The sequence below is a fragment of the Heteronotia binoei genome, chromosome 18 (assembly GCF_032191835.1).
Source record: "Heteronotia binoei isolate CCM8104 ecotype False Entrance Well chromosome 18, APGP_CSIRO_Hbin_v1, whole genome shotgun sequence".
Taxonomy (NCBI): domain Eukaryota; kingdom Metazoa; phylum Chordata; class Lepidosauria; order Squamata; family Gekkonidae; genus Heteronotia; species Heteronotia binoei.
The window spans coordinates 28922230-28942682 of NC_083240.1; the positions used below are offsets into that span (position 1 = coordinate 28922230).

Below are 20453 nucleotides of genomic sequence, written 5' to 3' on the forward strand. Positions count from 1 at the left end.
TGATGTAGGATGGTGTGGTAGGCAGTTGGCTCACAGTCATCCAGTGACTAGTAAGGATGTGAACTCAGATCACCTGCTCTTGATACTCTAACCCAGGGGTCTCCACACTTTTTTTTTTAGCTTGTGGGCAACTTTGAAATTCTGGTGGTGGGCACAAACACAAAATGGCTACCAAAGGAAGTGAAGCCTACCACAAAATGGGGCATTTCAGTCCTTTGGGGGGCGTAAGTTGAGCCAACTTGAATTCTTTCATAAAATATATATTATTAAAGGCATCAGTGTTGGGGAGGGGAGGTCTTCTCAATGGGGGGAAATAAAAGAAAGATTTTGCATTCTGTCTTCCTCCTGGTCTTTTAAGCTTCCAAGCTCAACGATATGCCAAGCATTCCCTATTGATTAGCCGACGCATCAAGCGGTCCTTTTGATGAAGTGCGGCTTCTCTGTGTGGTGTACCAGTTGCATTTCTTCCGACTCTTTGTAGAAAGGAGACCCATGTGGTTCACATTAACACAAAACGCTTAGTTTAGCTGTTGTTGTTGTAAGCTGCTCATCTGGCATCAGAATACATATAGCTGTTCAAAGCAGCTAGTTTGCTCCAGGAATTCCCATCTCTCTCTCCCTCGTCTTTGCCCTCAAATGAATCTTTGACGGCTTGAATTGATTTCCAGCACAACTAATTTTGTTCTATAGGAAATCACCTCTCTCCAAACATGCAGCATGCTTTTTTGGCTCTGATAGGAAAAAGAATTGTGCCACACACACTCAAAATTGCTGTTTCTATTAAGCTTTGGTCCAATTAAGGAAATGACCAAGAGTCTTTTATGGTTTGTTTTGTGCAACAAATCCAGGAGAAGGACATGAGGAATTTAGGTCCATTTTTCCCTTAATTAAGTAGAGAAAAAGAAGAGTGAGGGAAGAGACATAATCATAGAATTAAATTAGTTTAATGGAACCGTGGGAATTGTAGTTCTGCGAAGAGTACTAGAGAGCATGCCAAACTACATTTCCCAGAATTCTTGCATGGTTGGGCCATGATGTCCTAGATGTCAAGGACAAAGGCCACTTCTGGGAGCACTTTTCTTGCAAAAAAAAAATACCCTCTAAGCTAGTGGGGTTTTTTTTGCCCTTTTACTGAGTTGCGGCACATGTTCGGATTCCAGTTCTCAAGGCTTCAGTAACTGAGTGCAGAGAAATTAAGTGTTAGGCACATGTGAACTGGCTGATGCTTGTACAGAAGGAGCACTTAACATATGTCTGATTCTTTCCCTTTTAGGCACCGACCCAGAAGAAATCATTCTGAATGCTTTTAGGGTTTTTGACCGGGAAGGAAAAGGTTATGTAAAAGCAGACTAGTAAGTTTTTTCCTTAAACAACACTTCTTTAATTTTTGTGTATTGTCAAGTTTGGGTCATTGTTATGTGAACGAAGAGTAGTAATTCCTCCTCAGTTTTTTTATCTTGTATATTACAGTGTACTTGTACAGGTGACATTTCTAAGCTTAATTGACTAAACAAGACAGCCAGTTTGGTGTAGTGGTTAAGTGCATGAACTCTTATCTGGGAGAACCGGGTTTGATTCCCCACTCCTCCACTTGCACCTGCTAGGATGGCCTTGGGTTAGCCATAGCCCTGGCAGAGGTTGTCCTTGAAAGGGCAGCTGCTGTGAGAACCCTCTCCAGCCCCAGCCACCTCACAGGGTGTCTGTTGTGGGGGAGGAAGGTAAAAGAGATTGTGAGCCGCTCTGAGACTCTTCGGAGTGGAGGGCGGGATATAAATCCAATATCATCTTCTTCTGATGTCACAGAATGTTCACAGCAAAGCAGATTTCAGTCCAACTTGTATAAAGGAAGGGAAGTTGGCAGTTTGGCTAGGAATAAACACATTAGAGCAGGTTGGGAATTAAAGGCAAGGTCCCAGAATGGTAGGATGATGAAGGTTAGGGAGTCTGTGGTGATTTGAAGAAAAGGGCAGAGGGACTGGTACTGAGGTAAAAATGAAGTGTATGAAAAGGGAATTCTTTGCAGTGTTTAAACATGCAAAAGAGGCTTGATGGTATGGAAGATCAAAGAAGAAGTGAGAAATGCTAGGGGACAGGGTTGCCAGCACAAACTCAAAAAATGCCAGAAGATTTTAGGGGTGGTCCCTGGGGAGGATAAAAGTTGGGAAGGATGTGTCACTTCCAGGTGACACTTTAGGAATTCCCTCTAATCTCTATGTCAAACACTATAGAGAAATAGGGAAATTCCTAGACTGTTGCTTTGGAGGCCATTTCCCATCACTTTTCTGCTCACATCTTCAGATGGGGGTTTACTCATTGCCGGTAGATAAGTCTACTAGTGAGTCAAGAAACAAGATGGCTGCAGGAGGTAGTTGCTGAGTTTAGATCCTGACAGGGGACTTCCATCACTGGTAGCTTCTGCCTTTCTTCCAGCAGGGTTTCCTCGTCAGTCTTAAGGAGTCAATGAAGGCCAAGAGATTGTAGGGTAGGGTGCTGAATTTCAAACACTTGTTTGAACTAAATAGCGTTTCATTGGGCTGTCACTATCTACTATGGATTTAACCTCCGAAATAATACATACTTTTCACACTAACCTTGATTTGGAGAAACCTGAGTGTAACTGGAGGAAAGCTTTGTTTTTATGGTTGCAAAGTACAAGCCAGGGGCCTGGGAAGAATCAAGGAGATAGCATCAGGGAAGGCCTTGGCATCTATGTCCTGTTTAGCCCTCCAGGCAGGGCCAGCCCTGCCACTAGATAAACTAGGGACAAATGATTGAGAAATCCCCATCCAACTAAATCTCCTTTTCCCCCATCCAGGATTCGATGGGCTCTTTGGAGCCTGAGCAGGCCAATTTCATCATCTTGTTTTCTTCTCCTTTTAATTGGCTCGTCTGCTCTCAACATCCTGTGCCTCTAGGGGCACACCTCCCTTACCAGGCTGTATCTTTTTTTTGAGAGGAGAGGTTCCTTTTTTCTTTTATTTCTTTTTTTTATTTTGGCTAATTTACAAATGCATATTATTCTGCATACCTGGGGAGTCCCTCAAGTATGCAAAAGCACTGATCTTCTCTGTGGGTGGCCTATTTTATTCTGCTTCCACAGTCGGCACAAGCCACCCACTCTACTACTAGCTACGGTAATAATAATGCATTAATCAACCCACACTAAACACCGTAATACCAGATGTACAAATAGATGTGGATGCCTTTCAACAAAGGGGAGAAGGATGAATGAGGCTTGCTGCCATTTGAAAATCAACACATTTCTCGTATTTGCATTCCAAATGGCTACCAAAATCCACAATAGGAGGCAAAATGAAGCCAACTACGTATCAGCAGAAACCCATCTTTGATTGTATCATGATAGTTGTGTTGGAGTAAATCAGGAGTTCAGTTTCCACAATACTTTGGGAAGTGGATGGTCAATGGATTCAAGACAGACAAAGGAAGTAGTTCTCTACTCATTGAGTAATTACACTTTGGAATTCACTGCAAGCAGGCATAAGAATGGCCAGGAACTTAGATGGCTTCAAAAGGGGATTAGACAGATTGTTAGAAGATAGCATCTGCCACTAGGTAAACTAGGTGATTGCCTAGGGCGCTGGCCTTCTGAGGGTACCAAATTGGGCATTTCCCATGTGACTCGATGACATTATCAGTGCGGGGAGAGCACCAGAAGTTAGCCTTGCCTAGGGTTCCAGAAAGTTGAGGGCCGGCCCTGCCTCCTGAGCATTTGAGCGTTGTGTTAAACAGGATGCTGGACTAGATGGACCACTAGTCTGATCCAACAGATATCTTCTGATCCAACAAGATCTCTCCTCCCCCAAGCATTGTGGTTTGAATTCTTATCTCCTAATTCTGATAGGGCCCTGCCCCAGATGGCCCAAACTAGCCTGGTCATGCCAGATCTCAGAAGTTAAGCAGAGTTCGCCCTGATTAATACTTAGATGGAAGGCCACCAAGGAAGTCTAGAGTTGCTATTCAGATACAGACAATAGCAAACTACCTCTTTATCTCTTGCCTTGAAAACCTTACAGGATCACCATAAATCAGCTATGACTTGATGACACTTTCCACCACGTGCATTTTCTCTAGCAGTGACAGAAGTTGCTTCTTCTTTTTTAACTCAAAATAGGGGGAGTCTCTGCATTAAGAAAAAGCAATTGCAAAAGCTGCATTCCCCCCCTCCCCAATTAAAATAAAATAGAAGTAACCATAAGTTGTAGTTATCCCCTCTGCTTTGAGTAATAGACATATGGGATGAGCAATTCCTCACCAAACCAAAACACAATGTATTTGCCGACGGCAGAGTATTGAAAAGACAACCATGGGATGTGTCTTTTTGGCTGTAGGACCACCCTGAAGATCCTCATTTCCATCTGTATTCTTCAAATGACTAAAGAGCTTCATCTAAGGTTCTTTGCAAGCTTCAAGTGACATGAGTACATAAGAACATAGCTCCCGGATACATAGTTGCAAAGTATAGATCTAAGCTGTATAAACTTTGGCTTTTCTTGACTTCAAAAGGTCACTTTCCCATTCTCCCAGTCCCAAAGCTTGCCAGCTTTGGTTTTCAGTTGCTTCATTTTGTCACCACAACAGAACAATTTTTGCTTATTAAACCCTAGGGCAATACCGATCGTCACAGAACCAAACCATTAAATCAGTTCCATGACTGTGTTTGAATCTCGACGACTTATCCATAGATCCATATGATTCCAAAGTTCAGTCTTTTGACTTTGTTTTTTTAAAGGGATGCTCACGCAGTTCTTTGAAAGCCTTGCCTCTTTCAAGACAAAGCTTGCTATTAATTAATGATGCTCCATATTTTTAAAAGGTAGGGGGAGGAAACGGCAGGATGGCGCCCCCACAACCGGCCATGCGTGACCTTTTAATAAGAACTTTCATATAATTAACATCCTTTTGGGGGATTTCATTTTTTCCACTGCGTATTCACCTCTCACTTGGAAACTCGTGACTCATTCGGAAGGCTGTTAGAACCGATTGCCAGCACAATGACAACTTTTTTTCTTCCTCAGCAATTTAAAACACACGTGCGCCTGTGCACACACACACACACACACACACTGTCCAGCCATTCTCTACAGGGTTTAATTTGAGAAAGAGTCTCCTCACGAAAGTGGTCTCCTCACGTATGTGTAAAACTGGCCCACTTGTTGCAAAAGGAGACTGTAAAGGTCCTGTTGAAATCTGTGAGGTTACTTATGAGACAGTGTGTTGAGGGAAAAGGTTATGAGTGACATGGCATTTCCAGGAGTCATCTAGGGTTGCCACTCCAGATCCAATTCAAGAAATATCTGGGGACTTTGGGGGTGGAGCCAGGAGCAAGGGTGTGACAAGCATAATTGATCTCCAAAGAGAGTTCTGGCCATCACATTTAAAGGGACCACACACCTTTTAAATGCCTTCCCTCCATTGGAAATAATGAAAGATAGGGGCACCTTCTTTTGGGGTTCATAGAATTAGACCCTCTGGACCAATCTTTTTGAAACTTAGAAGGGTGTCTTGAGGAGAGGCATTGGATGCTATCCTCAAATTTGGTGCCTCTACCTCAAAAAAGAGCCATCCCAGATACCTACAGATCAATTCTCCATTATACCCTATGAGAATTGGTCTCCATAGGGAATAATGGAGTGCCCAGCAGAGATTTCCTCCCCCCCCACACACTTTCTGATTGCTCTGAAGTGGGAGGAGGACCTCCAAACTGGGGGATCCCCTGCCCCCACCTGGGGATTGGCAACCCTAGAGTTACCTTACAATGCCTGCCTTGTTGGTAGCAACAGAGTTCTGCCAATGTATACCAACTGAAGACCAGTTGACTTGGGGAGTTCAGCCACCCAGTCCAAACTCTTTTATGGCCTGGCAGGAAAAAATGCTGACTAAAGTGGGGGAAGAGCCCAGGCTAGCCCAATCTTGTCAGATCTTGGCAGCTAAGCAGGATTGGCCCTGGCTGGTAGTTGGATGGGAGACCTCCAAGGAACAAGAGGGTCGTGATGTGGAGGCAGGCAATGGCAAACCACTTCCTAACGTCTTTTGTCTTGAAAGTCCTACAAGGACACCATAAGTCCCCTGTGACTTGATGGCACTTTCCACCACCACCACCACCACCACCACCACCACCACCACCACCACCACCACGGGGAGGGCATGATAGAGGCCTTATAAAATTATGCACAGGGTGGAGAGAGTTGATAAAGAGAACTTTTCTCCCTCTCCCAAAATACTAGAACTAGAAGGCATGCAATGAAGCTGATGAGCAGTAGATTCAGGTCGGACAAAGCGAAATACTTCTTTATACAGTGAATGATTAAATATGGAATTTGCTGCCAGAGGATGTAGTGATGGCCATAGGCATAGACATAGGGCCTTTTCACATTTACCGGTGGAAACCGGAAGAGAGTCGGTATTGTGCTGCCTTGCAGTAATCCAAGACAGGGATGGGAGTTTTCAGACACATGTTTTTTTTCCCGGTAGGGTTCCGTGATTGAAGCAAGCTATTTCACACTGTTCCGCTTTTATCTCGCTTCCACCAGCGCCAGCTGTTTTCACCTGCCGCTGCGTGATCTCTGGCTTATTATTTTTTTTTTTGGAACCTCGGGCAAAGATCGCTATAGCGCTATAGCAACGTATCACAACAGCACCACCATAGAGATGGCTAGACTCCATTGAGCTAAGTTACCAAGTTTCAGTGGCGGCAATCTCTGGCATCTTAATGGAACCCAGGCATCCCTATGGTGATGCTGTTGTGATCTTATAGCGATCTTAGCCCGACATTCCCCCCCCCCCAAAAAAAGCCGGAGATCGTGCACCAGCGGGCGAAAAAGGGCGTGAAAACTGCTCCCGGGTTAGATACTGGACATTTCACACAGCGCCCCATACCGATTTCAACCCAGAAGGAGGGGTTGAAAACTGGAAGAAACTGCTCTTTGTTAGTAATGACTCAGGCATGCCTCACTACCGGGACAGCTGCGGGACTGTGTGAAAAGGTGACAGTATTCCTGAAGCAGCCAGTTACTGAGTCGGGTCTGTCTGAAATGCCAGCAGAAACCCGTTACTGTTCAGTAACTGGCCAGCTTCCATACCGGAATACATAGGTTGTGTGAAAAAGTTCATATTTAAAAGGGAATTAGACAGGTTCATGTAGGATAGGTCTGTCAGCGATTACTAGCCACAGTGACTAAAGGGAACCTCCATGTTCCGAGGCAATCAGTCTCTGAATCTCAGTGTCAGGAGGCAGCATCAGGGGAAAAGAAGAAGAAGAAGAAGAAGAAGAAGAAGAAGAAGAAGAAGAAGAAGAAGAAGAAGAAGAAGAAGAAGAAATTGAATTTATATCCCTTCCTATAATCTGAATCTCAGAGCGCTCACAATCTCCTTTACCTTCCCCCTCCCCAACAGACACCCTGTGAGGTAGGTGGGGCTGAAAGAGCTCTTACAGCAGCTGTCCTTTCAAGGACAACTCCTACGAAAGCTATGGCTGACCCAAGGCCATTCCAGCAGTTGCAAGTGGAGGAGTGGGGAATCAAACCTGGTTCTCCCAGATAAGAGTCCGCACACTTAACCACTACACCAAACTGGCTCAGCCCCTATGCCTTCTTGTTGGCTGTCCAGAGGAACTGGTTGGTCACTGAAGAAGAGAGCTGTGACTCACAAAAGCTCATACCCTGCCACAAACTTTGTTAGTCTTTAAGCTGCCACCAGACTCTTACTCTTTTCTGCTGGTTGGCCACTGCGTGAGACTGGCTGCTGGACTAGATGGAGCACTGTTTTCATCCAGCGGGGCTCCTCTTATGTTCTCCGCCCCTGTTTATTAACTTATTTTATTATTTTGCACAAGCTTTCTACCCACACACATATAAGACTGAGGGTGGTGCACAGTAGGCATAAATCAAGCTAGAAAGGTGACCCTTTCCCTTGAAAACATATCAAAAGAACTGTCGCTTCCCTAATGCTCCCCTGTGCCAGATGTGGACCTCAGGTTGCCTCCTGCTAGTTCCCCCCTCACACACACACATGGCGTGGTTTTCGTGTCATCAATCTCTTATCTTTTCTATTGTAGCTTCCATTTTGTGAAATGCCTCAGGAAGTGGGGGGGGGGGGCTGCTGTCTCCCTAGACCTTTTTTATTTGCCAGGAACACCTGTGTGCATTATGTGTCATCTGTCAAGTCACTTCCAACTTTTGGTGACCCTGTGAATGAATGACCTCCAAAACACCCTATTGTTAACAACCAACTTTGCTCAGGTCTTGCAAACTGAAGGCGATGGCTTCCTTGATTGAGTCAATTTATCTCATGTTGGGTCTTCCTTTTTCCTTGCTGCTTTCAACTTTTCCAAGAATTATTCTCTTTTCCAATGAGTTTTGCCTTTTCTTAATGTGACCAAAGTAAAATAGCCTCAGTTTAGTGATTTTAGCTTCTAGGAAGAGTTCAGGCTTTATTTGATCTAGAACTTGCTTGTTTGTCTTTTTTGGCAGTCCACAGTGTCCGTAAAAAGTCTCCTTGAACACTGCATTTTCAAATAAATCTTATTTATTTATTTATGTTATACCTCACCCTCCCGGCCAAAGCGGGCTCAGGGCGGCTTACAAGGCCAATTGGCAGAAACAATACATTACAAACTCTAGCTAGTAACAATAAAACAATGCAGTGCTATTTGTACATTAATATTGGCAGATGCAGCAGATCTTATTCCCAAATGTCACATCCAAGTGCACCAGATGGAAATTAAGTATGCCTGCCTCCAAGTGGGACCTGGAGATCTCCTGGAATTACAGCTCATCTGCAGAGTGCAGAAATCAGTTCCCCTGGAGAAAATGGAAACTTTGGAGGGTGGGCTTTATGGCATTGTATCCCATTGAGGTCTCCATCCTCCCCTGGCTCTGTTCCCAAATCTCTAGGAGTTTCCCAACCCTAAACCTCTCCACTGCCACCCTTAAAAGTTGCCTACCATTCAACCCCCTTCAAAAGATTGGCAAAGAGGCAGGCCTTGCATTGCCTTCCAAAGATCTCTAAGGAAGAACCCCTCTTCTCCTCTTCCAGGGCTTCATTCCACTGAGCTGGAGCCCCCAAGGAAACAGTTCGGGCTCTGGTTGATGCCGGACAGCCCACCCTAAGTGGTGGAATAGCCACCAGATGGCTCCCTGATGATGATCTAGGGCTGCCAAGTTCCCACCCGCCAAGCAGGGAGCAGGCGGCTGAGGGAATCCCTGCCCCCAAAGAGCCCTGTCGATGTGCACCATCCCCGATGCGATGATGTCACTCAGAAGTGATGCCATCATGCTGGGAATGCTCTAGGAGTTGCTCTAAAAACTCTATGGTACCATGGAGGTCTACTGTGAATACCAAAGCATTTCCAGTGTGACGTTCAAGTCCCCCGCTGCAGCAGCAGAGGGACTTGGCAACCTTATGATGATAATAATAATATAATAATGAATTTTAATTTATATCCCGCCCTCCCCGCCGAAGCAGGCTCAGGGCGGCTCACAAGACATAGTACCTTGTACCATGATACAACAGTAAAATTCAAAACAATGACAATTAAAATACAATTACATATAAAACAACATTAGATTAATAATTTAAAACCCCAATAACATACTATGGTGCTACAGTTTTGATGTGCATATAGATCTCATTTTTATATTGAAGCAATGGTTCCACCTTAAAAGGCCAGTTGGAAGAGGGTGGTTTTGGTGAACGGGACACATGGAAAGGGATGGTCCTTCAACTATGGGGCTCCCAAGCTGTTCTAAGGTGGGAATTGGCTGTGAGCCACAAGCCCCATTGGGTGAGGGCCTTGCCCAGTTTCCTGAAACTTGGGGCAGATGCTACACTGGGGAGCAGAATTCGGAAGGGCCACAAGGGACATGTATCACTGCTGTAAAGAGAATAAGCTGCTGGATAGGAAATAAATCCCAGATAATCTATTTAAGTGCTCTGAAGAGAATTTAGGGTTGCCAACCCCCAGGTGGGACCTGAAGATCTCTCAAAATTAGCAACAGAGATCAATTCCCTTGGAGAAAATAGCTGCCTTGGAAGGTGGACTCTATGGCATTATGTCCTGTTGAGTTCTTGTTCCTCCCTGAACACTTCTTTCTTCAGGCTCCACCCACATCTCCAGGTATTTCCTAACCATGAATTGGCTACCTTTGTAGACACACAGCCCTTCATGATGACCATAAACAAGCAAACAAAACCTTTTTAATGCCTAGGGTTTAGTTGGTTGAACGTTAAGGCCATTTCTTGATGCTTAAAGCCCATCTAGGAGACAGCTACAACCGACAAGTTAAAGTAATGTGTTTAGCAGTGTGGCCACAACGGATGCCATCTCCTGCCCCACATCAAGGCTGATGGGTCAGACAATGGTTTGTGTAGGAAAAACGGTAACCAAGGGTCCGCCAATGCGGTCTAAAGATCTATACCGCATCACAACTGTATTATTGGATTGGTTTTAAGTTAATATTTTAATGTTTTATTGCTCTATATTGTAATTTTAAGGTTTTACTTGTTATTGTATGATTGTAGAATGTTGTTAGCCGCCCTGAGCCTGCCGTGGTGGGGGAGGGCGGGATATAAATGAAATAAATAAATAAATAAATAAATAAATAAATAGATCCATTTGGAAAGTCTTTAACTTTTCCCCTCTAGGAGAAACAAATAATATGGAAAACATTAAAAAACAAACAAACACCCTCCCCCAAAGCTCCCAGCTTTTCATTTTGGAAAATTTGAGCCTTCCTTTCTCTATAAAATCTATAAAATAAATAATGGAAACTGTGCTGGGATTCTTCACTTTGTCCTCCTCATGTGTAACACCACCAGAGGCTGCAGGGTTGTACATCAGAAGCTTATAATTAGATTTGATCTTTCTCCCTTCCCCACAGCCCCATTCTAACCTTTGCCCCAAATATCCCCCCCCTCCCAAACTCTATATGCAGGAGATTATAAGATGCCAAATGTTGCTGGGTTTATGAAGAAAGAGAAGTGGTGGGCTTTGAGGCTGTTCTGATGCTGAACTTCGGAAGCATAAGTGTAGGGAAGAGTCTAATTCCACCTGAAGTGCTAAAAGATTCAGAACAGGACTTTTTTTGTAGAAAAAGCCCAGCAGGAACTAATATGCATATTAGGCCACCCCCCCCCCCCGATATCACCATTGTTTTGCGCAGGGCTATTTTGTAGAAAACCCCCAGCAGGAACTCATCTACATATCAGGCCACACCCTCTGACACCGAGCCAGCCGGAACTGCATTCCTGCTAAAAAAACAAAGCAGCCCTGATTTAGAGTGAAACTGAGCCCGCTTTTGTGAACCGGAGCCTGCTTTGTCAGATGCACGCATGAATTGTTAAGCTGGCAGATATGAACACATGAAGCTGCTGAAGGTCAATATTGTCTACTCAGTCTGGCAGCAGCTGTCCAGGGTCCCAGGCCCTGTTCCTTTTAACTGGAGATGTCGGGGATTGAACCTGGGACCTTCTGCATGCCAAGCAGATACTCTTTGACTGAATCACAGCCCCATCCCTGTGGCCTCCCATATACACAGATATTGAGATAAACAATATAAACAGGAGGGCCTAAAAGTCATAGAATCATAGAGTTGGAAGGGACCTCCAGGGTCATCTAATCCAACCCTTTGCACAATGCAGGAAATTGCTGAGCAGACAGGTTAAAACGGATAAAAGGAAGTACTTCTTCACCCAAAGGGTGATTAACATGTGGAATTCACTGCCACAGGAGGTGGTGGCGGCCACAAGTATAGCCACCTTCAAGAGGGGTTTAGATAAAAATATGGAGCACAGGTCCATCAGTGGCTATTAGCCACAGTGTATGTGTGTATATAACATTTTTTGCCACTGTGTGACACAGAGGGTTGGACTTGATGGGCCGTTGGCCTGATCCAACATGGCTTCTCTTATTCACAAATACCTCTCCCTAAATTCACAGGATCAGCATTGCTGTCAGATGGACATCTAGCCTCTGTTTAAAAACCTGCAAGGAAGGAGAGCTCTCCATCTCCTGAGGAAGCCTGTTTCACTGTTTCACTGTCAGGAAGTTCTTCATAGTGTTGAGCCAAAAACTCTTCTAATTTAATTTCAACCCAATGGTTCTGGTCCTACCTTCTGGGACCACAGAAAACAATTCCACACCATCCTCTATATGACAACCTTTCAAGTACTTGAAGATGGTGATCATATCAGCTCTCAGGTTTACCGTGTCTGCCCTTCACTACCAGAAGGTCCCAGGTTCAATCTTTACCATGTCTGGTTAAAAAGGTCCAGGTAGGAGTCAAGGGGAAAGATCTCTCCTTGAGACCCTGCCATCGGAGTAGACAGTACTCGCCTTGATGGACCAATGGTCTGATTCAGCATAAGTCAGCCTGGGATAACAATGTGTGCTCCTGGTCTTCTGCAGTGGGCCAAATAGCTCCCCACACCATTTCTGTTTGGGGCAACAGTGCAGGTAATGGAAAGCTGAAACTCCTTCTGCGTATGTGTTGTGGTCTGATCTGGAGTAGGACCAGTGCACACGACATGAGAGAACATGCAAACTGCGTAAGACTGTCATGGAATTCACAGGCTGGGTTTGGGGTCCCTTCCACCCTGTATCCTTTAAATTCCATCCTGTAGAAACCAACCCTCAGGGTCCCCCCCACTTTTGTTTCCCTTGGCATTCCTCAGATAAGGATATAAGAAGAGCTCTGCTGGATCAAACAAATATTCATTTAGTCCAGCATCCATAGGTTGGCCAGACAGATGCTTCAGGACATCTGGTTTCTAAAGGTGCAGATCAAAACACAAAATGTACAGTCCAAAAGTGAAAGGCTCTAACAAGAAATGTGTGAAATTCTGAATCCATAGAGGAAATGGGGGAAGACAAGTAAAATGGTGTTGCAATATGGATCTCTTTCTTTCTGTTTCTCATGACACTGAAATCTTCAACCCAGGCAGTCCTTCATCTTGTGCTTGGGAAGGCCTCAGGGATTATAAACTCAGTCTCAGCTGTGTTTTAGAATTGACTTCAGGAAGGCTCCTTGTTTTTGGTCTTTCACATATCTGATGAGATCACTTGCTGGTAGGGTGGCCAACTGATCTGTAGACTACAAAGATCAGTTTCGTTTTACCTGCCATGAATTTGTTGCTGATTGGTTTCAGTCAGTTGCTGCACTTGAGTAGGAAGCGCTACCTCAGAAACTTCCTTTAGGTGAAGCTGACAGCAATTTAGGGATGCACTGGGAAACTCTAAATGGAGGTGTGTTTAGTCCCATCAAGTTGGTTCTTATTTATGTCACTCCTATGAATGAACAGTCTCCAAAACATCCTATCGTTAACAAGCTTGCTCAGGTCTTGCAAAGCGCAGTCCGTGGCTTTCTTGATTGAGTCCATCCATCCCATGGTGGGTCTCCTCTTTTTTTGCTGTGTTCAACTTTCCCTAGCATTATTGCCTTTTCCAGTCATAATGTTCTCATAATGTGACCAAAGTACGATAGCCTCAGTTTAGTCATTTTAGCTTCTGGGGGAGTTCAGACATGATTTGATTGAGAACACACTTATTTGTCTTCTTGGTGGGTCCTCTGATCCTGTGAAACTCTCCTTCAGTGCTACATTTCAAATTAATCAACTTTCTTCCTGTCAGCTTTCTTCATTGTCCAACTTTCACATCCATATAGAGTGATGTGGAATATTATCTGAGTGCCCTCTGACCTGGTGGTTCTTGTATGTTTTTACATTTTGAATTCTTATCCATTTGGATACCAAAGACATTTCTCCTGTCAGAGATTTTTTTCTGCTCCCCCCCAAATTCCTCAGACGCTTTTTGCCTGAGCCAGAGCCACCAAGTTTGCACCAAAATTTAATAAAGGCGAAAACTGGAGACAATTCTAGTGATGATTACAGTGAGAAAGGAGAGAATGTAGGTATGAATGAAGACACTTCTGCTTTTCGGTGATAATGAAATGAGCACTATATTTATACCTGATTGCTTCACAAAGCAGTGACCAGTTTCTAGAACAGCTTCCAGAACATGCATAAACGGGTTCTGCACTTCACCCATGAACCTTCACACCCTTGTCTTGAAATCAATTTATTTGTTTCTTTTCTTTTAAACAGCATGAAAGAAATGCTCACAACACAGGCTGATCGGTTCACTGAAGAAGAGGTAAGATCCCCCTCCACACCCACACATACACACCCTTTACTCAAACATGAAAGGTTTCCATTTGGCAAGAGAGATTTCCCCTTTTTGGATTTCAAAGCTGAGACTCGACATGATGAGCCACAGGGATCTGTGGGTGTTTGGTTTCTAGGGACAAACATGAAAACAGCTATTCATGGTCCGATCTATGTCACATCAGAGGATACCACGGAGGAAGACTAGGCTACTGAATGTGATGTTTACGGCTTTCTAGAGCTATACATAAGGAGTCATATTTGGAATTCTGACACAGCATGATGGGTGCAGCCACAAAATGGCTGCTGCTGGTTAAGAACCCCATCTTATCTCACCCACTTCCTAAAAACGCTTTGCGGGCAACATGAAAGGTGTCAACAGGGCCCTGACCTGGATAGACAAGCCTGATCTTGTTAGAGTTCGGAAGCTAAGCAGGGTTGACTGCGGTTAGTATTTGGATTGGAGACTGTCCTTGAAATATCCAGTGAGGAGGATGGGCGGGGCAGGCTTTATTCAGCCACCTCTATGAATATCCTCCAGGCTCCCAGTAGGGGTCAGTCATCAGAGGCCAACATGACTTCCAGGTGCAGACACACACACACACATGCAATGTATACAAAATACCAAAGACAAACAGTGTGCACAGGATTGGGGACCCATGCTATATATTATGGATTTGTGAGAAAACTGATGTCAGAGTTGCCATTTTCAATAGAAACACAATGTCTTTTTATTCTACCTCATTCTATTCTAGGGCAATCCTGTTAAGCGCTATTAGGGTTACCAGGTCTGACTCAGGAAATATCTGGAGACTTTGGGGGCGGAGCCAGGAGCAAGGTTGTGACAAGCACAACTGAACTCTGAAGGAAGTTCTGGCCACCACATTTAAAGGGACCGTGCTCCTTTTCAATGCCTTCCCTTTGCTGGAAATAATGGAGGATGGGGCAACTTCTTTTGAGGTTCATAGAATTGGACCCCCCAGTCCAATCTTTTTGAAACTTGGGGATTATTTTGAGGAAAGGCACCAGATGCTATGCTGAAAATTTGATACCTCTACCTCAAAAACAGCCTCCCCAGAGCCTCAGATACACATGGATTGATTCACCATTATACCTCGCAGAGACCAGTCTCTGTAGGAAATAATGGAGTGTCTAGCAGACGTTCAACCCTTTCCTCGTTTCCTGATAACACTGAAGCTGTGGAAGTGCCTCCAAATTAGGGGATCCCTTGCCCGGAACTGGGGATTGGCAACCCTATGGGCTGGGTAACCTGGAAACCGCAGCTCATTCAAGGCCAGCTAGATGTTGCTTCTTAAAATAAGCCTGGATTTGAGTTCCCATGACTCAACCTGTATTCTTCACAGTTAGATGGCAGCTGAAGGAAACAAACTGCCAGGGTACTGCAGGGCCCAATTCAGAATGCTACATACACAGACTGATCAACAGGGCAAATAATGACTCCACTGACTGCAGTTGTCAAGTCCATCTTGAGAAATTCCTGAAGGAAATTTGGGATTGGAGTTTGGGGAAGACAGAGTCTGAGGAGAAGGGCAACTCTGAGGGATTTCCTTATTCCATATTAGGGTTGCCAACTTCCAGGCTAGGCTTGGAAATTTCCTGGAATTACAAGTGATCTCCATTTACGGAGATCAACTCCTGTGGAGAAAATGGCTGCTTTGAAGGGTGGGCTTTATGGCATTATAGACCGCTGAGGTCTCTCCCCTCCCCAAATCCCACCCTCCGCAAGTTCCACTGCCCCCCCAAATCTCCAACAATTTTCTAATTTGGATTTGTCAGCTCTATTCCATAGAGTTTACCCTCCAAAGCTGCCATTTCCTCTACTCTAGAAAGGCAGCTGTAATTCCAGATGGCAACCATGCTCCCAAGATCCATTTAGAAAAATGGTGCAGTGGGAAAGGGGGTTATTGTATCTTACATTTTAGATTTGTAAGTTGCCTTGAGCCAAAAAAGGAAAGGGGGGATATAAATATTTTAATAAATAAATAAATATTCTCATATTCTTCTCTCTGACTCAACTGAAGCATTATCTTCTAGTGTGAACAATGGCTCAAATCCTCAAGGACCTGGATTTGCCTAGAATTTTGTGTGTCTGAGGTTCTTTCCCAGTTTCCTGTACTTTTAAACTTTTATTTCCTACTTATTTCTCAGGTCAAGCAGACTTTTACTGCCTTTCCTCCCGATCCCTCTGGTAACCTTGACTACAAGAACCTTGTTTATGTTATTACACATGGAGAGGAGAAGGACTGAAAGATGTCAAGACAAACCATCAAGAGAGCATTGTTTGCCACAGCCTCTCTGGATTACCCAGCAGGGCTCCATTTCGAAGTGCCATGGAATTGAATCCTGTAAAATGATCCGAATGAGATTAAAACCATTACACTAAACGATCTTTTTCTTATGATGACTGAAGATACCATTTCTGTTCCATTCCCCTCCCTTCACATATTCTCATTTTCAACTGTTATTCTTGTCAGCAGTATGCAAGTGGAATGTTCTAGAAACACTCTATTTTTTATAACTTGTTGATACTTCTGACATTCACCAAATGGTCTGCCAGCCAGCATGATGTTGTGTATTTATTTATTTAGTAAATTTCTATCCGGCCCTTTCTCTGATGACCTCTCTCCTTCTCCACGTTATCCTCACAAGAACCCTGTGAGGTGGATTAGGCCGAGAGAAAAAGAGTGACTGGCCCAAGGTCAACCAGAGAACTTCTGGCCCAAGGTCAACCAGAGAACTTCATGGCTGAGAGAAACCAGGTCCTAACCTGACACTCTAACCATTACACTACACAGGCTCTTCTTTATTAAACAATGGGAGAGAAATGGGGGAAAATATACATTGGCGAAAAGTCTGTGGGATGGATGCATATTCTTTTAATCTTCAACCTTTGAGTCACACTTCAGCAGTCTCAGAACCTCCAGAACTTTCACATAGGGATATGAATGTATTTTCACAAAGAGATCTCCTTATCTCTACTAGAAATGACTGCTGTGATCATCTGGGAGAATCTCAAAGGACAGTAATCAACACAGCTTCTTGGCTGCCACAGGAAATCTTTTCTCACCTATCCCAAAGCCTGATAAAGTGTGTGAAGCATGAAGACCTGTGTATGTGCAGTTTGCCATGACTATTTATTGGTTTAAAATCCATGTCCTTTAGGGAACATGTGTGTGTTTGGAGGGGGGGGGGAGTGTTTAAAGCAATTTACAATAAAAAATTTAAAGTACAACATGCAATTAACTACAAAATCACCAAAACAGCATTAAAATCTTTTTAAAAAACAGCAAATAAAATCAAGGATAAATCCATTGTTTACTAAACCAAAATTACCTTCTGTAGCAGCCATTTTGTGGCAGTCATTTTGTGATTGTATCCGTGAAACTGTATCAGAATTCCAAAGATGCCTGCAGGCTGAAAAAGGTTGGAGACCCCTAGCTTAGAGCTTCAAAATTCAAAATGAGGACTCTGAATTGGGTTTAAAAAACAAACTAGAAACAAATGAAATTAAATCAAGGTTGGAGTAAAAGGATCAAAGTGACTTGTTGCTGTCAACATCTGAGTAGGCACATTCTCAGCCAGTTGTGTCTGATAACCTTGTAAAGTAGTGTGTGGTACAGTTGTTCTGTTTGGATGTCACGTAACTGTGGCCAGCTCATATGTTCTCAGCCTGCACAGGAAATCCCCCTCCCTTTGCCAATCTGAAGCTACTTTAGAACTCATATCCAAATTTACACTCTGTATGTGTGATAAACTGAAGCAGGAACTCATTTGCATATTAGGCCACACACCCAGATGTCAAGCCAGCCAGAACTGCATTCTGGTGCATTTCTGCTCTTAAAAGCCCTGGTGATAAACACTATTCCAGATGGCAGCCGGAAGTTGGGTTTTTTAATTGTAAAGTAATATGAAAAAGACAAATATAGCCATTGCTCATAAATTGCTGATATCTGCCATTCCAGAACAGAAGTCTTGGCCAACCTAAATATTGTTCCAGAATTCTTTTTACCAACTTGATTATGATATATCTTTACCCTCATTACAGATTTCCTTTTGTGAGCTGAAAATAAATACACAATGCCGTTGTTCATAGCTCCACATATTATCAGGAGATGGTTTGAGTCTTTGGTCCCATCCATACTACAAACTTTCATCAGCTTTATTCCATTCTTATCATATCCCTCAAAGAATCCTGGGAAGTCTAGTTTGGTGAATATGATGAAAATGGATCGCAACCCTTAGCCCTATTCCCTCTTCTCATAGGAGAATAGTTTGCAGGGTCCTATGGGAACAGGGAACAACTGCTGTTCATCACATTTAAGTTGTCAGTAATTTTATTATGTCACCTGCTGGGGCAGGACACCTACTGGCATCTGCCTGCTGTTCTTGTTGCTTGGCATAGGAGGGTGGGGGACAATGAGGGGGGAATGTCACTTCCATTGTGAACCCAAAAGTGACATCACAACATCAGCCTGCTGTTCTAAGATCTTCCCAAAACTCTGATAAATCATAGAGAGTTTTTTTTTTTTTTGGGGGGGTGTCATTTTAGAACATCAGGCAAAAGTGACATCACTTCTGGATTGAAGCTGGAAGTCATGCTGAATGTTATTCCCCCTCCCTGCTCCCGCTCACCAATTGCCATCCTATGGCTTGCCACCCAGGTTGGTTTATGGATATGGATGGGCAAAAAATGGCTCAGAAACTAAAGTTCATGATGAGTTTTGGCCAGCTTGTGGTTTTTGCAAAATGAAGTTGGTGGCAGGTCAACTAGCACAAACTTTCCACAAACTTTCAAACGGTTCATGAAAGTTCCAGACAGACCGTCTCTGCTCAAACAAAATCTTTACCAAATCTTCAAATCAACAGGAGGGGGTGGAATTCTCCAGCCTTGGAAACACTGCTATCAGTTTCAAACTAGTCAAGTCAGTTTCAAGAGCCCCCACCCTTTGCCCACATTCTTTTTTTGTAGGGCTTTTTTGGTAGAAAAAGCCTATCAGGGATTCATTTGCATATTAGGCCACACTCCCTGACATCACCATAGTTTCACACAGGGCTTTTTGTAGAAAAAGCCCAGGAGGGACTCATTTGTATATTAGACCACATTCCTTGACACCAAGCCAGCCAGAACTGTGCTCCTGTGCATTCCTGCTCAAAAAAAGCCCTGCTTTTTTGCATGGAGCTTGCAAAATCCCTCTTGCTTAGATCTGTGTCTCTGTGCTTTCAGATCAGTCCAGTTGAGCTGGCATTGCCGTTGGCACTGGGTTCTGCTGGGCATTCTGTGACTGTACTAGTTTTGCTGGGCTTGCAAAATTGCCCCCTTTTTTGGTTTGTAATTGAGCTGCCATTGCCACATTGGCACTGGGTTCTGCTATACACTAACACAATGCACTGGTTCTGCTGGGGTCGCATACCCTCCCCTTGCTTGGAGTGTGAGTCTGTGCTAGACATCAGTCCTTTTGAGCTGGCATTGCCACAGGCACTGAGTTCTGCTGGACACAAGTACTTTGCACTGGTTCTTCTGGGCTTCTAAAAATGACCCCTACCTCCAGTTACTACTGCAGCAATTCTCTGGGACTTTTGATTCTGCTCTGCTGAGCTTCTCCTATCCTTGCCTTGTTTGCTGTTTTTCTCCTCCATTGGAAGCAATGGAGTTTGAGGGCACCTTCTTTGGTGGGCTCAGACCTTTTAAATCCAATCCTCACCAAACTTGGAGGGCAGGTACAGGAAATTCCCTGAGATGAAGAAGAAGACCAGAGATTTATACCCCACCCTTCTCTCTGAATCAGAGTCTCAGAGTGGCTTACAATCTCCTTTATCTTCTTCCCCCACAAGAGAGGTAAGTGGAGGGTGAGAGAGAGCTCTCACAGAAGCTTCTCTTTCAAGGACAACTCCTGCAAGAGCTATGGCCATTCCAGCAGGTGCAAATGGAGGAGTGGGGAATCAAACCTGGTTCTCCCAGATAAGAGTCCGCACACTTAACTACTACACCAAACTGGTGTTTCTAGCTTGCACAAGATCTGTTCTATGCACGATACACTCCAGGACATCCTGAACCTGTCAGCTGCCATTTCCCCAGAAAGCACTTTCGTGGGGGCACATTCTTGTGGGGGGGCATAACTCAGAACTCATAAACCAAATCCTCACTGACTTGGAGGGCAGGTAGAGGAGAGTTAGCTGAAAAGCCCCTGTGAGTGTGTAGGGCTTTTTTTGTAGCAGGAACTTCTTTGCATCTTAGGCCACTCACCCCTGATGTA

At 44.1% G+C, this 20453-nt stretch overlaps 1 protein-coding gene across 1 annotated transcript in view; it reads left to right on the forward strand.

Annotated features, from left to right (window-relative positions):
• MYL10 (myosin light chain 10) overlaps positions 1-16593 on the forward strand; it is a 33706-nt gene extending 17113 nt beyond the window's left edge. The window contains exons 5-7 of the mRNA XM_060258910.1: positions 1274-1352; positions 14119-14167; positions 16348-16593. Coding sequence (XP_060114893.1) covers positions 1274-1352; positions 14119-14167; positions 16348-16446 — 227 coding nt within the window. The 3' untranslated portion in view covers positions 16447-16593. The remainder of the gene's footprint in view (positions 1-1273; positions 1353-14118; positions 14168-16347) is intronic.
• Positions 16594-20453: the final 3860 nt, after the last annotated feature.